Raw genomic sequence first — 14,133 nt, 5'->3', positions numbered from 1 at the left:
CTGTTTTGATTCTGAGTCTTTACCTGACAAAGTAATGTAAGGATATATCAGTTTGTTCCAAACCCACTACAGTGTTTCAGGTGTCAAGCGTATGTTTATCTTGCATGTGTGTGTAGGAACGAGATTCTTAGATATGAGGAGTGTGCAAGGGGGGCATGGAACAAAGGAATGCGTAGTTTCAGCAAAAACAATTTGACCTTTATTTAACTAGGCAAGTCAGTTAAGAACAAATTCTTATTTTCAATGACAGCCTAGGAACAGTGGGTTAAATGCCTTGTTCAGGGGTAGAATGGCAGATTTTTTTGACCTTTTCAGCTCAGCAGATTTGATCTTTTAACTTTCCGGTTCTTAGACCAACGCTCTAACCACTACGCTACCTGCCGCCCCAAATAAGTGGTATGAGTTCACTGCCAATGTTGCTGGGCGTCGGAAGTATAAATTGTAGACGTACGAATGAAATATGCTTCAGTCAGGATGGCGTTTTAGCATTCATTGCCATGGTTATCGTCTGTACCGCAGAAATGGAATGTAAAAGCATAGAAAATAGGTGATGTGGTGGCAGCTGCAGAGAGGTACTTGGGTGTACAATATTTTACTGCAGAGGAGTTACAGGGAGTGTTGAATGGTCGTGTCCCTTCCTCCCAGGCTGTTGGCCTGGTGTAGAGGGTCAAAGTGGTGGAATGAGGTGGTGGGTTTTATTTTGTATTGTATTTTTGAATAAGTGAAGGGTCATCCACATACTGTTTGTATTTATTGACTTTTCTGCTCTTTTGCACACCAATATCTCTACCTGTACATGACCATCTGATCATTTATCACTCCAGTGTTAATCTGCAAAATTGTAATTATTCGCCTACCTCCTCATGCCTTTTGCACACAATGTATGTAGACTCTCTTTTTTTTCTCCTGTGTTATTGACTTGTTAATTGTTTACTCCATGTGTAACTCTGTGTTGTTTGTTCACAATGCTATGCTTTATCTTGGCCAGGTCGCAGTTGCAAAACTTGTTCTCAACTAGCCTACCTGGTTAAATAAAATTGGCAGGTTAATTTGATTTACACTCCAGTCCAGTTGGTGGCGGTAATTCACCTTTTGGTTGCCAGCCGCCATTTTTTTTAAATACAGAAGAAGACATTTGTATATCTGCACGGATGTGAGCATGTGCCGTGGATGAAATGCATACCCGGAAAAACAAAACAACAGAATCGATGAAACATTTTGTCAATGACTGAACATTGGTCAAAGAGTAACGGCAAATAACAAGGAATAGCCTTAGACGTAATGTTAGGGTTTATCATTTCGTTTATTTTTGTATTAGTGGCAATACTATTACTGCGTCAGGACTGGGCCAACATTACTGGCGATGCACCTCAATCGACAGTTCCACCTGCGCGTCTCATAATCAAAGATGAGTTATCACTGTACACCGGAGAGGAGAACAGCAAGGGCCTTTATCTGGCCATTTTAGGACAGGTGTTCGATGTAGAAAAGGGGATGAAGCATTATGGTCCTGGTGGTGGTTATCGTTTCTTTGCAGGTGATTTAAAAAAAAAAATAGTTTTAAATCTACGTGCCAGGGTCCTTTAACAGCGGATTTCTTAATTGTGAACATGCCTGTAGATTATATAACATTCCATACACTTAAAAATAAGAGACGCAGATTTTGTCAGACGTGTGAATACATCTTTATGCTGCTTTCTATTCCCCCTTGTTTTCAAGGTAAAGACGCGTCTCTGTCCTTTGTCACTGGGGACTTCACAGATACTGGTCTGACCGATGACTTGTCTAGTCTGTCCCCTGCTCAGGTGGTGTCCCTGTACGACTGGCTGGCCTTCTATCACAAGGACTACGAGCCTGTCGGTGCGTATCATACAATGACCTGTGTTCGAGCGAATCACCTCTATTTTAGTCTACATTCGGTTACTTTTGCTTTAGCGCTCAAATGAGCCCGATGACTGTATGCCAGGCCAGGGTATCTTTATGTGAGGATCCGTGGTCCAGTTGATCAATGAACATTTGTCACACGGTTGATATTATTGCACCCAGTACCTGTTCAATACATTATACAAGTGAAAATACATGATACACTTTTTTTTTGTTGGTATAAATTCCCTTGCGGACTGAACGTTTTAAATACATAATTTCTCAGAATGGGGAAACTATCCAAGCCTGTGATATGGTTTAGTGTACAAGGGACTTCATAAAGAGATGTCATGTATTTTCACTTCGACATTGTTAGCTCACAGGATAGGCCTATATAGAGAACCCATTGACAGTATAAGGAAGGTAAGTCCATTAGTGTGAGATTAAAGTCCCCTATGCTACAGGCAGACTGGTGGGACGGTTCTACAGTGAGAGCGGAGAGCCCACCGAGGCCCTGCTACAGGTGGAGGCAGCCCTGGAGCAGGGGCGGAGACTCAAGGACCAAGCCCAGGCTGAGAAGCAACACCTCCCATCCTGCAACTCTGAGTGGAACGCTGCCAGGAGAGGACGGGTCTGGTGCTCCACCAAGAGGTACTGGCATCATGGTGCACAGAGAAACATTGGACTTGTTCGACATTGTAGCTGGCGACTGCCGACTCTACGAATCACCTTGCATCTTTGCAAAATGAGTAACTGCTCATTTTATTATTTGCAGATCAGTCACAATGCACCATGGATATGATACACTCGAACGCGGCCATTGTATTTATTAGCCTATGTGGTGGTGGAACAACGTGTGCAAGTCCAAACGGTCCCATACTGAAAGATTTCATTACACTTGGGGGAGCCAACATACATCTGTATTGTTTTCCTGCTGTAAAACAGACTGGATGGAATATTCACAGCCATTATAAGCAGTGTTTCCCACGTTTAGTTTTCCCCCCTAGCACTACAGCTGATTACAATAATCAAGCTTTGGATCATTTTAGTCAGCTGTGTAGTTAGGGCAAAAAACAAAACGTGCACTGAGTTTGGGGGAAGGCTGCATTACAGATATGGTCTCTGGAAGTATTATTAGGGAGTGAACAGTTTTTTTTTAAGCATGAACCTCTGATTTGACTTATTTTCTCCTTAGTGGTGGAGTGCAGAGAGACTGGGCCGGCGTACCTAGGAAGCTGTTCTCTCCTGGCTCGGGCCGCTCTCGCTGTGTGTGTGTCCAGAATTCCTCCACGCTGGAAAACCCAAACATTCAGGAGTACGAGGACTGCCCCCCTCACGCGGACTCATGTCCTGTCAGAGAGTAGAGGGTTCTGGGAAGGCTGAGCCTCTTGCAAAAGGACGATAGAATGGCATATATACTGTTATTTAAAACTCAGGGACTCTTCCCAAGGTGTCCTAATCAGAATTACTGGCTATTTGATTTATGCCAGTTTGAAAATAACCGAAGTTGATTTATTTCTGTTTTAGTTCTTTATGCATGTACATTTAAGTTCTGTGTAATTAATGTGCAGTATGCCAACTAACTAATCGACACTCTAATAACTAGGAATAGAAGGGTAATGTTTACTACTATATCTGTACAAAGAGACTAGATAGACAAATTAAATTGTTTCATACGTGTTTTGGTAATTGTCAGATGGGATGTGAAGACAAGGACAGAAGGGAAGTTGTACTGAAACATCATCTTAGAAATAAGTTCATGTTTTGTTGTATGAAAAGTAGAGTGAAAAACAAGATTCTGTGTTTTATTTTTGATTAACTTTATGAAAAGTCGTCCTCCCCCTTTTCTCTAAAAAAGGACACGGAAGGAAGAGTGGCTAGATATCTGCGCAGAGAGAACGTTCAGAAAAGATTAACAGGCAAACATTTCAGTTTTGTCACAAACAAAAAAAGCACAAACTGCATTAAGTACAAAACAGTTGTAGTGGTCAAAAATATTATACATTTCTGTACAATTTAACAATGCTTATAGTGGACCACTGACAGACCAATGGCCACCAACTCCTCTCACATTCTCTCCCCTTATGTCAGAAATGTCATGTGATCTTTGATAAAGTGCACCTGTTAGGTTTTGAAATCCAGACGCATTAAAACATACAGGCTGGTTTTCTGGACTAAAGGTCTGAACATGTTCATTGAAAGTGCTTTTTTTGTTGTCCTGGACTCATCTTAATCTGGGTCTGGGAAACTAGCCTGGCAGGTCAAGACAACACTTGAGGCAATACCAATTGGAGCATGTGACATATAAACCCCCCCCAACAACACCACCTTACTAAAGACCTAGATTTCATGGACTTGGAATGTACACTTTGGTGGTCTGGGAAACAGACACAATTCACAATGATTATAAGACAACACAAAAGTATAGGCTACAAATTAAATGACATGCATAAGCATAATAGGTATTTTATCATAAGTAAAATTTCAAAGCAATAATTATTTTGCATTTTGGGACTAACAAATCCTCAATGGTAAAGATGTTCTCAGCCTCTCCAGTTCTGATAGAAAATACCTCACATGATAGTTGAGTGCCTAGTCCCACTTACTGATGCTATAAACCTTTACCATGTGGTCAAGAAACACTTGAGGTTGTTTTATTCTGTTACATTTCAAATCATGTGAATATAATCTCAAAGATGTTTTTTTTTTAAGCAGAGGTCTCACTTTTAAGTATTGAGAGTTAATTAAGCGATATATTCAGCAATATATTTAACCCAATTAGTGTTTCATGAACATTGGAATCATTAAATCCAATAATTCCATCATTGAATCATCAATTCAAATAGATGTATTTTTTTGTATGTGAAAATAGTCAACTCCATTCCCTTAAAATCCAACCAACCCGTCTCTTGTTCATATAGAACCAGCCACACAGCCAACAGTTAGAGAAAATACAGCAGTCCTTTTTCTTCTGAATCCATGAAGGGAAGTGAACAAGTGCACATTTCGGGACAAAAGGTCAGCTGATTGTAACGCAGGGCAGGTCTTAAGAGGGCAGGAAGCTCGGCTGCTGTTTCCTGTCTCACCAGCACAGTGCAGTGATGGGTTCATTTGATGAGTAGGCCAGCTCGGCTGCTGCACGCATGCTGTCTGTCTGCTCTCAACCGAGACCAGGGTTAGGGCTCTGACACCATCACATTCATCACTGATTCTCATGATTCAATCTGACACCATTACAGATTCATCACTGATTCAATCTGACACCATTACATGTTCATCAATGATTCAATCTGACACCGTCACAAGTTCATCAATGATTCTCATGATTCCTTCAAACACCTGATGAATAATATCAGGGGTCAAATCATGACAATACGATTAACATCTACCTCTCCCCAACCAGTCCAGGAGTCATTGAGTCAAGCCAAGCTACTTTCATTTTATCCAATTTTCACTACGTGATTAATTTGATTTAAAAAAAACAAAAAAACATGTACAATGTTTTTATATTCTACTTCTTAAATCCTGTTGGAACATTAGCGAACATGTTTTGATAGACTGGAATGAATAGTACAGAGGTTGTGGTCTGTCTGTAACTCTGTCCGATAACTATCCCTGGCTGCCACTGCCGAGTCACTCGATCTCCTGTTGTTGCCCAGCCTATGGTGTCGGGGTGGTGGGAAGATGGAGGGAGAGAAGGATGGAGGAGCAGGCTGTCCACTGCATTAGGACACCCCACCCAGAGTCAGCACGTCGAAGCAGACATCACAGACCCTCACGGGCTTGTTCAGGTCAAACTTAATGATGGGGATCTCTTTTATAGAACACTTGTGGCAGAGCAAGCGGCCGCAGTGACGGCTGGGGTGAGACGAGGGGGGAGGACAAGAGGGGGGCCAGGGAGGAAAAAGAAGGAAAACGAGGGAGAATGGCGAGAAAGACGAGCAGAGAGAACATTTAGTGAGTAAGGTCTGATATAATAACTTGTCAAAGACAACAGGACTTGGAACTAACAATTTCACTTCTCTCGGAAGGATAAAAACAGTCTTTATTAAGAAACTGTTTTTCCGGTACTTACCAATGATGTTTCCTTGTGGTGACTCCAAACTTGGCAGCACATTCATAACAGTTTGATCCATCACACCACGGGGGCTCTTTGGACAACATATCTAAAAAATAAAATAAAAACACACACAAAACACAGTGAGAATGGCCCCACCATCCTCTTAAAAATACCTTTTCAAAATGTACTGAATCCATTGGATCCAATGTAAACTCTTCTCTATACCTAAATGATGTGTCAAAGCAGGTGACCTAATGTGAACTATGTGCTGTAGGTCCTCTACACTGAACTACGGTATGTAACACCAACAGCAGATTCATTCCAGGTGTCTAACCTAGGAGGCGGAAGAGCAGTTGCTTGGTGGCAACTTGGTAGTTGAAGATGTTGATTCCCTGGTTGTTGTTGAGGCCCATACGTGCACCAGACCTCACGATGGCACGACACAGGTTAGCATTGCCCTTCATGTAGGCCAACAACAGAACTGAGGAACCAAAAATAAAAATAAGATTGATGTTATTCTCTAGAACATATATATACCTCTTGGTTCCTTTAATTTAGTATTATTCGCCATTGTAAGAGAATGTGCTCCCAAATCATTTACCTGGTTAGATAAAGAGGATAAATAAATATCACTAGAATGGCTTATAACGAGTCAAACATTTGAGACTAACTAAGCAAGTTGTTAGTCAGGACAGACACACTAAACCCAAAGGGGCCTTAATCCAATCAGTCAGCTAGAGATTGAAGCAGAACCCTGCTCTCCTTCCTACCGGTGTTCCCTTCATTGTCAACTTTGTCCAGAGGGTACTCGGGCATACACTCTAAGAAAAGCTCAAAGATGGCCGCCGCATTCTCTTTCCCATATTGCCCCAGGACGTGCATCGGTGACTGGCCCCTACAAAACAGATAAGTGTTCAGTGAATGAAAACACAATAAACCTTTTGTGTAATGGCTGTTAAGAGCAGCGCCATGGCTGATGTTATGAACCGGAGAGAACAGGAGCGTACCGGAGATTGAAGGCCTCTGCGTCGATGTTGGACTCTGTGAGAAGGGCTCGCACATTATTAAGCCGACCCTGCATTACGGCCAGGTGCAGAGCTGTGGACGGACAGAACAAGAGAAAACAAAACCGTGAGGAAAAACAGGGAAAAGGAGTTTAAAAAGAGTCAGGAAGTAAGCCCGGAACAGCCCACTTGGGGCAGAAGCCCATCACATGTCCCATTTTTGTAGTGCGCGACAACTTGATGTCCACTAGAGTTAAAAAGGCCCTTATTTGTCAGGCAAGTATCATAAACAACAGATTAGGGGTGCTGACCTGATAAATCAGGAATGTTTTTTTCCCCAGCATGGGTAATAGTGCAGCAGAGTTGAGGACAGTTAAGTAGTAAAAAATCATTGTAAGGAGGGTAGTTCTGTGGCTTGAAACAGCCCCTTCTAACATTACGGCTCAGGGCCATTACGGCTCAGGGCCATTACGGCTCAGGGCCATTACGGCTCAGGGCCATTACGGCTCAGGGCCATTACGGCTCAGGGCCATTACGGCTCAGGGCCATTACGGCTCAGGGCCATTACGGCTCAGGGCCATTACGGCTCAGGGCCATTACGGCTCTGGTTTCCATATAGTGACGGAACTTATTTTAACAATGTATCTTTCCTACAACGCTCGACGATGTAACATGCGTTTCCCCAAAAACACCACGCAGACAGAACGTTCGCTAAGAGCACCGTTGAGCCATGTGTCTGATACTGATAGGATGCACTGCTCTCAGATCAGCTTTCTCCCTTTCAAATCTTACCTTGATATTATAATTATTCCACAGTACTGACGACGAATCAGCTCCTAGAGAGATATTATCACCTTATTCTAATGCCTACCATATAGTAACGGACTAACTCAAGATTTGAGGCATCGTTGATCACGTTATACATCATGAAATATATTGAATTCAAAAATTATAGTACCGTACAAATAGCTAAAATAAAACTCAATTGAATGAACATGAAATGTATTTCAATATATAGATCTATGTAGCCTACTCTGTGTTTGTCTTTTAATAGTCCTCTTGGTTTTCATTTGTCATTCGCTTGTTTGTAACCGTCTCAAAGACACTGGCAACTTTGTATTTGTAGTCATTCGTTCTGAAGTTAGAGGTCACAGAGAGACAGAAACATCTTGATGTTGTGTGTAGCAGAGACCCCGTGCGTAGCAGAGACCCCGTGCGTAGCAGAGACCCCGTGCTTAGCAGAGCTCTCGTGCTTAGCAGAGCTCTCGTGCTTAGCAGAGCTCTCGTGCTTAGCAGAGCTCTCGTGCTTAGCAGAGCTCTCGTGCTTAGCAGAGCTCTCGTGCTTAGCAGAGCTCTCGTGCTTAGCAGAGCTCTCGTGCTTAGCAGAGCTCTCGTGCTTAGCAGAGCTCTCGTGCTTAGCAGAGCTCTCGTGCTTAGCAGAGCTCTCGTGTTTAGCAGAGCTCTCGTGTGTATAAAAGTGACGCTGAAGGACAAATTATTATTATTATTATTTTTAATCACCTAACGACGCACTTCTCTGTTCTACGATTGGTCTGAGTCAGTCGTTAAATAACAAGCCGTTTCAAGTGCAACGTTAATAACGAGGGTTTTGGGAAACGGCTCTGAGATGTAACGATGTTCCTTCAAAAAGGTTCTAACGATGAACTTAGCCATAAAAAGATTTTGGGAAACCGGGGGCCTGTACCGTTGTTGCCATTCTCGTCCACAGCGGTGAAGTCCACTCCGTTTTCCAGCAGCACAGAGCAGATAGTGGCCAGGTCCTGCTGGGCTGCCAGGTGTAGAGCGGTCTGTCTGTGTTTGGTCAGCTCATTCACTTTGGCCCCGGCCAGCAGCTGCAGTGGACATACTAGAGTCAGACACCAGTCTCACACACTCACGTTGCATTCCAGGTTGTCTCTTTTATAGTTGCGTATCTCATAAGAGGATGTTAATGTGGTTCCGGTCGTGTTAAACGCTTCACCATCTGACCATCTGCACACCGCGGCTGCAATTAAGATGAAAGTCCCAGACAGACGTGTGGCTCTAAGACATTGGAGTTAATGACAACGTAACGACTGTCAAAAACACACAACTTTTTTTTTATCAAGATAGCCCTTTCACGCCACCGCCAGCTATTTCGCCCACGATTCCCGCTGTGTGATAATAGCAAAAATATTTCTGTCACTCATGGGAGCTATAGCGCCACGTGAGAGCACCAGAACTCTACCGTTATGCTTGTTCAAATAGAGCCCACAGACAGTCAGCTATCCTGACAGAAGAACAGCTACAGTGGTTTGTCCTTTAAAAGTTGCAGCGTACTGCGGAACAGCTTGCATGGTGCTGCAGAATTATATGCCAACCACTGGTACCATTAATGCTAGTTAGTGCTAGTTTGACCACCAGAGGGCATCTTTGAGAAGCATTTGATAGCCTTCAATAGTGGTTGAACTAGAGAATTTAAGAACATAGTGTATGGGACTGATTTTAAGAAATTTTGCTTAATTAATTTCATTAATATTATAGTGTTTTTATTCCAAGAAAAAGGTAAAACCCTCTGGGTTTCCGTGGCACTGTACAACGTGACGGTAGGGAGTAGGCTACAATACTTGGCTATTTAGCTAAAGAATCCCCGTGTTATGCGGGCATGTGAAAGACCAGGGTTCAATTCCCCGATGGGGAATGAAGGAGTAGGCTGTTCTTGTAAATAAGAATTTGTTCTTAACTGACTTGCCTAGTTAAATAAAATGGTTACACTAATAGCATAATATGTCTACACCCTAATTGTAGTCTAACCAATATCCAAAAGGAGATTCAGTGAAAATAAAAATCTCATTGATTTATCAAGACCAGTCCCCATGCTTGTCTCAAAGCAGCTCGAAACGTTGCTAAAATAGTTGAGGCTATTGCTTCAAATCCAAATTGCTTCTAACTTCAATATGCTCTTTAAATAAATAAGACCTACACCACTTTTAACAGCACATTACTCAACACTAGTGAGACTCATGTCGCCTACGGTAGGCCTACAGTATATCGGAAAAATACGACATGACTCTCCGTCAATAATTACATAATGGAGGATTGGAGGATTCTAAATTAAAACCAAAAGCCGCCTCACGGGTCTCCCGGTGGCGGACGGCACGGGTATCTGTAGCAACGCATTTTGCATTGCGGTGACTTCGACAGCTGCACCACCGGGGAGGCCCCATCCACCGGGGAGGCCCCATCCACCGGGGAGGCCCCATCCACCGGGGAGGCCCCATCCACCGGGGAGGCCCCATCCACAGGGGAGGCCCCATCCACAAAGCATCAAAATACAGAGAGGTGTTGGTAAAGGTATATTGTCCTGCTACCAGCCCATAATGGGCTATGATAATACTGTACATGTTGTCCAGGTCAGGATAATCAAAACATTTCTTTATTAGAAGACTATCAGAAAGAATGTTGGTACTTATTTATTTTGATCCAAAGCCATGAATGAGTGACTCACTCAAGCCTTATGTAGGCGCCGGTCTATATGTAGGCGCCGGTCTATATAACTGTGCCATCAACTTAATATATAATGATATTTTGGAGGTCATTTCGTTTAAAAAAAATATATGAAAATCACAGCCGGTTGTGATACAGCCAACTTAACAAAAATATACATTTGACAATAGAATTTTGCTATGTAGCGTTAGCTATCGTCAGTCTGCTGTACCTGCACCAAAACTCCACTATTTTTCATCCAATAGCTTGTTCATCTTGTTTTTAAATAGTGAGCCAACATGTTTTCAGTACTTTTAGTTCCATGACTGATCAAAAGTCATTTTCCCATGCTCTCTCTCTCGTCCCTCTGAAGCAGACGTATAGTGAGCTATTTGTTTGGAACATCGGATCGCAATACATATACAAATGCTGAGAATCACAATACCATATCGCGGCGCGCAGGGGCCGATACGATAGTATCGCGATGCGCAGGGGCCGATACGATAGTATCGCGATGCGCAGGGGCCGATACGATAGTATCGCGATGCGCAGGGGCCGATACGATAGTATCGCGATGCGCAGGGGCCGATACGATAGTATCGCGATGCGCAGGGGCCGATACGATAGTATCGCGATGCGCAGGGGCCGATACGATAGTATCGCGATGCGCAGGGGCCGATACGATAGTATCGCGATGCGCAGGGGCCGATACGATAGTATCGCGATGCGCAGGGGCCGATACGATAGTATCGCGATGCGCAGGGGCCGATACGATAGTATCGCGATGCGCAGGGGCCGATACGATAGTATCGCGATGCGCAGGGGCCGATACGATAGTATCGCGATGCGCAGGGGCCGATACGATAGTATCGCGGCGAGCAGATGGCCGATACGATAGTATCGCGGCGCGCGGGGGCCGATACGATAGTATCGCGGTGCGCGGGGGCCGATACGATAGTGTCACGATGCGTGGGGGCCGATACGATAGTATCGCGATGCGTGGGGGCCGATACGATAGTATCGCGATGCGCGGGGGCCGATACGATAGTATCGCGATACTATCATATGTGAGGTCCCAGTCACTGGTGAAAAACCCATTCAAGCTCCAGACGAGGAAGCAGGGTGTCATTACCAGGTTACGGACGATCATTTCGGAGGCAGCGTGAACAGCTAGATGTAGAGGGGTCTGCTTGGCAGCGTCTTGCACACGGGAGTTCACGTTGGCCTGGACACTGATCAGGAACAGAACACTCTCGATGTCCGAGTTCTGCACCGCCACATGCAGGAAGTTACGCCCTTTGTTGTCCACCTGAGGGGAAAAAAAGAGAGTGACGGATTGGAGAGAAGATTTGGTTTATATAAACAGTGTCAGATGGAGTACTCTGTAGTAAATGGGCCACAAGAGGAAGCAGTGTGTGTGTGTGTGTGTGTGTGTGTGTGTGTGTGTGTGTGTGTGTGTGTGTGTGTGTGTGTGTGTGTGTGTGTGTGTGTGTGTGTGTGTGTGTGTGTCGCTCTCACCTGTTCGGCAGCCCCAGGCTCTCTCTTGAGGATGGCCTCTGCAGCCTTGTTGTTTTTGTGGGTCATGGCGCAGGCGAAGGGGGTCATGCCCTGGCGGTCACGTACGTTCAGACGGATGTCCGGGTGGGAGATGAGCAGCTGGATGATGACGCTGTGCTGGCTGCTAATGGCAACGTGGATTGAAGCTCGGCCCTCTGCGTCCTGGGTTACACAGCTCATATTAGCCACAATGAACGGGCTCGGATAGGAGACACGAGATGCTCCTTACTCAACAATGAATCATTCTTTTAAATCGCAACTCTAAGTGGAGGAATCTATCACAGGGATGACCGTGTAAGATACCTGTGCTTAGAGGAGTGACAGTCAGTGAGACTGGATATTGGCCCAGGAGGAGTAATGTCCAGGAGTAAGAGTCCTAAGTAAGCGAGCGAGACGTACCTGTGTGTTGACATTGGCTCCAAACTCCAGAAGGCACTGTACCACCTCCTCCAGCCCCCAGCTGCCTGCCAGGTGGAGGGGTGACTGTCCGTCCCTGGCCTCCTCACCCCCCTCCCCGTTAGGGCCTGGCCGCCGCGGGCTGTTCACATCACAACCACTACAGAGACACACAGGGTTAGACTAGACCCACATATCAGCACTATGCCAGGAGGTTACAGCGGAGGAACTATGATATAACATATGACTTGACTAGAACCTAAATCATTACTGAAAACACTGTAGATCACCATTTTATATACGAGTCATCAGGCACGGGTCACACTGATTAACCATGAAACTACCTCCATTTATATTTTAGTCATTTAGCAGACGCTCTTATCCAGAGTGCTTACATTTACATACCTTCCCCGTTTTTTTTGTACAGTGGGAAACGAACTCACAACCCTGGCATTGCAAGAGCCATGCTTTACTAACTGAGCCACACGGGACCACCTTCCTCTTGCAGACTCTTTCCGAAACAAGATGGATTCCTGAACTAGATTAAACCAAGATGGATTCCTGAACTAGATTAAACCAAGATGGATTCCTGAACTAAATTAAACCAAGATGGATTCCTGAACTAGATTAAACCAAGATGGATTCCTGAACTAAATTAAACCAAGATGGATTCCTGAACTAGATTAAACCAAGATGGATTCCTGAACTAAATTAAACCAAGATGGATTCCTGAACTAGATTAAACCAAGATGGATTCCTGAACTAAATTAAACCAAGATGGATTCCTGAACTAGATTAAACCAAGATGGATTCCTGAACTAAATTAAACCAAGATGGATTCCTGAACTAAATTAAACCAAGATGGATTCCTGAACTAGATCAAACTGTAATCTGGAGAATTATCACTCTTATCATCAATAAAGAAGTGGAAAAGTTGGCCAAACTCTATAGATGACAGTGAAAGTAAAGAAACAATTTGAATTAGCAGCAAAACAAGCCTGAGCTTGACTATCAACCAGACCCACTCTCTGCTAAACAGCCAAACAAGAATTTGCAGTGAGTCCATGGTTAAGGGATGAGTGCGTTAGAAAGTGACACTGGCGACATTGATAAAGGAGGGTTGAGTGTGATCAGACGGACCTGCGGATGAGGAAACAGGCGGTGACCTCGTTGTTCTCATCCACAGCCCTGTGGAGGAGGGTCTGCTGACAGCCTGAGGGACCAGAGCTCCAAAAGGTGGCGTCACAACCGTGTCGGACCTACAGTAGCAGGGACAAAGCAGACAACATATTCAACATCTGTGGAACAGATCCCAGTCAAACCCGACCCGACTCCTGAGTCGAAGGCTCTCACATACAACGATCGTAGTATTCCACGCTCACTTATTGACATTCGTCTGTTGGGCTCCCATTACCACCACCACCTCCACCACCCTTCCTCTACCGCCCCTTCTTCCCCCTCAGGTCTCACCAGTGTGGAGGCGATATCCTCTAGGCCATTCTCCAGGGCCAGCCACAGAGGGGGGTTCCCCCTCTTGTCCACCACGGACATGTCCGCCCCCCGCGTGCAGATGGCGTCCACCACCAGGGGAAGCTGATTACTGATGGCCAGCTGCAGCGCCCTGTCTCTCCCTCCTGGGTCCTGCAGGGAGCGAGACATGGCGGTTTTATACACCTCCTGCTTACTTGTACTCACAGGGATATTTATCCAATGTGTAACACCGCAGGGCATATCAGGTCATATTGCATATGACTGGTGCTTTCACAAGGTTTTTTCTGGACCAGAAAT

General features: G+C 44.6%; 2 protein-coding genes across 2 annotated transcripts in view; one reads left to right on the top strand and one right to left on the bottom strand.

Annotated features, from left to right (window-relative positions):
* The first annotated feature begins 1,133 nt into the window (after positions 1–1,133).
* LOC124014587 (neuferricin) lies at positions 1,134–4,037 on the top strand. Its single transcript, XM_046329755.1, has 4 exons — positions 1,134–1,537; positions 1,720–1,860; positions 2,328–2,514; positions 3,059–4,037. The coding sequence occupies exons 1-4, from the start codon at positions 1,282–1,284 to the stop codon at positions 3,225–3,227; spliced, it is 753 nt and encodes a 250-aa protein (XP_046185711.1). The 5' UTR covers positions 1,134–1,281; the 3' UTR covers positions 3,228–4,037.
* LOC124014579 (rabankyrin-5-like) overlaps positions 3,643–14,133 on the bottom strand; it is a 39,057-nt gene continuing 28,566 nt past the window's right edge. The window contains 12 exon segments of the mRNA XM_046329741.1: positions 3,643–5,721; positions 5,939–6,029; positions 6,258–6,404; positions 6,694–6,818; positions 6,931–7,021; positions 8,633–8,780; positions 11,525–11,701; positions 11,911–12,111; positions 12,349–12,505; positions 13,486–13,604; positions 13,816–13,965; positions 13,968–13,986. Of these exon segments, the coding sequence (XP_046185697.1) occupies positions 5,589–5,721; positions 5,939–6,029; positions 6,258–6,404; positions 6,694–6,818; positions 6,931–7,021; positions 8,633–8,780; positions 11,525–11,701; positions 11,911–12,111; positions 12,349–12,505; positions 13,486–13,604; positions 13,816–13,965; positions 13,968–13,986 (1,558 nt within the window). The 3' untranslated portion in view covers positions 3,643–5,588.

The sequence above is a fragment of the Oncorhynchus gorbuscha genome, linkage group LG02 (genome assembly GCF_021184085.1).
Source record: "Oncorhynchus gorbuscha isolate QuinsamMale2020 ecotype Even-year linkage group LG02, OgorEven_v1.0, whole genome shotgun sequence".
NCBI classification, from domain to species: Eukaryota; Metazoa; Chordata; class Actinopteri; order Salmoniformes; family Salmonidae; genus Oncorhynchus; species Oncorhynchus gorbuscha.
The sequence above is the reverse complement of the archived record's forward strand: the minus strand, read 5'-3'. Positions and strand labels throughout refer to the sequence as shown.

What these genes read in the sequence shown, in the direction of transcription:
- LOC124014587 (XM_046329755.1), top strand. Translation starts at nt 1,282, where the DNA reads ATGTTAGGGTTTATCATTTCGTTTATTTTTGTATTAGTGGCAATACTA. An exon ending in TGGTTATCGTTTCTTTGCAG is followed by an intron (nt 1,538 to 1,719) that starts GTGATTTAAAAA and finishes CTTGTTTTCAAG; the next exon opens with GTAAAGACGCGTCTCTGTCC. An exon ending in CAAGGACTACGAGCCTGTCG is followed by an intron (nt 1,861 to 2,327) that starts GTGCGTATCATA and finishes CCTATGCTACAG; the next exon opens with GCAGACTGGTGGGACGGTTC.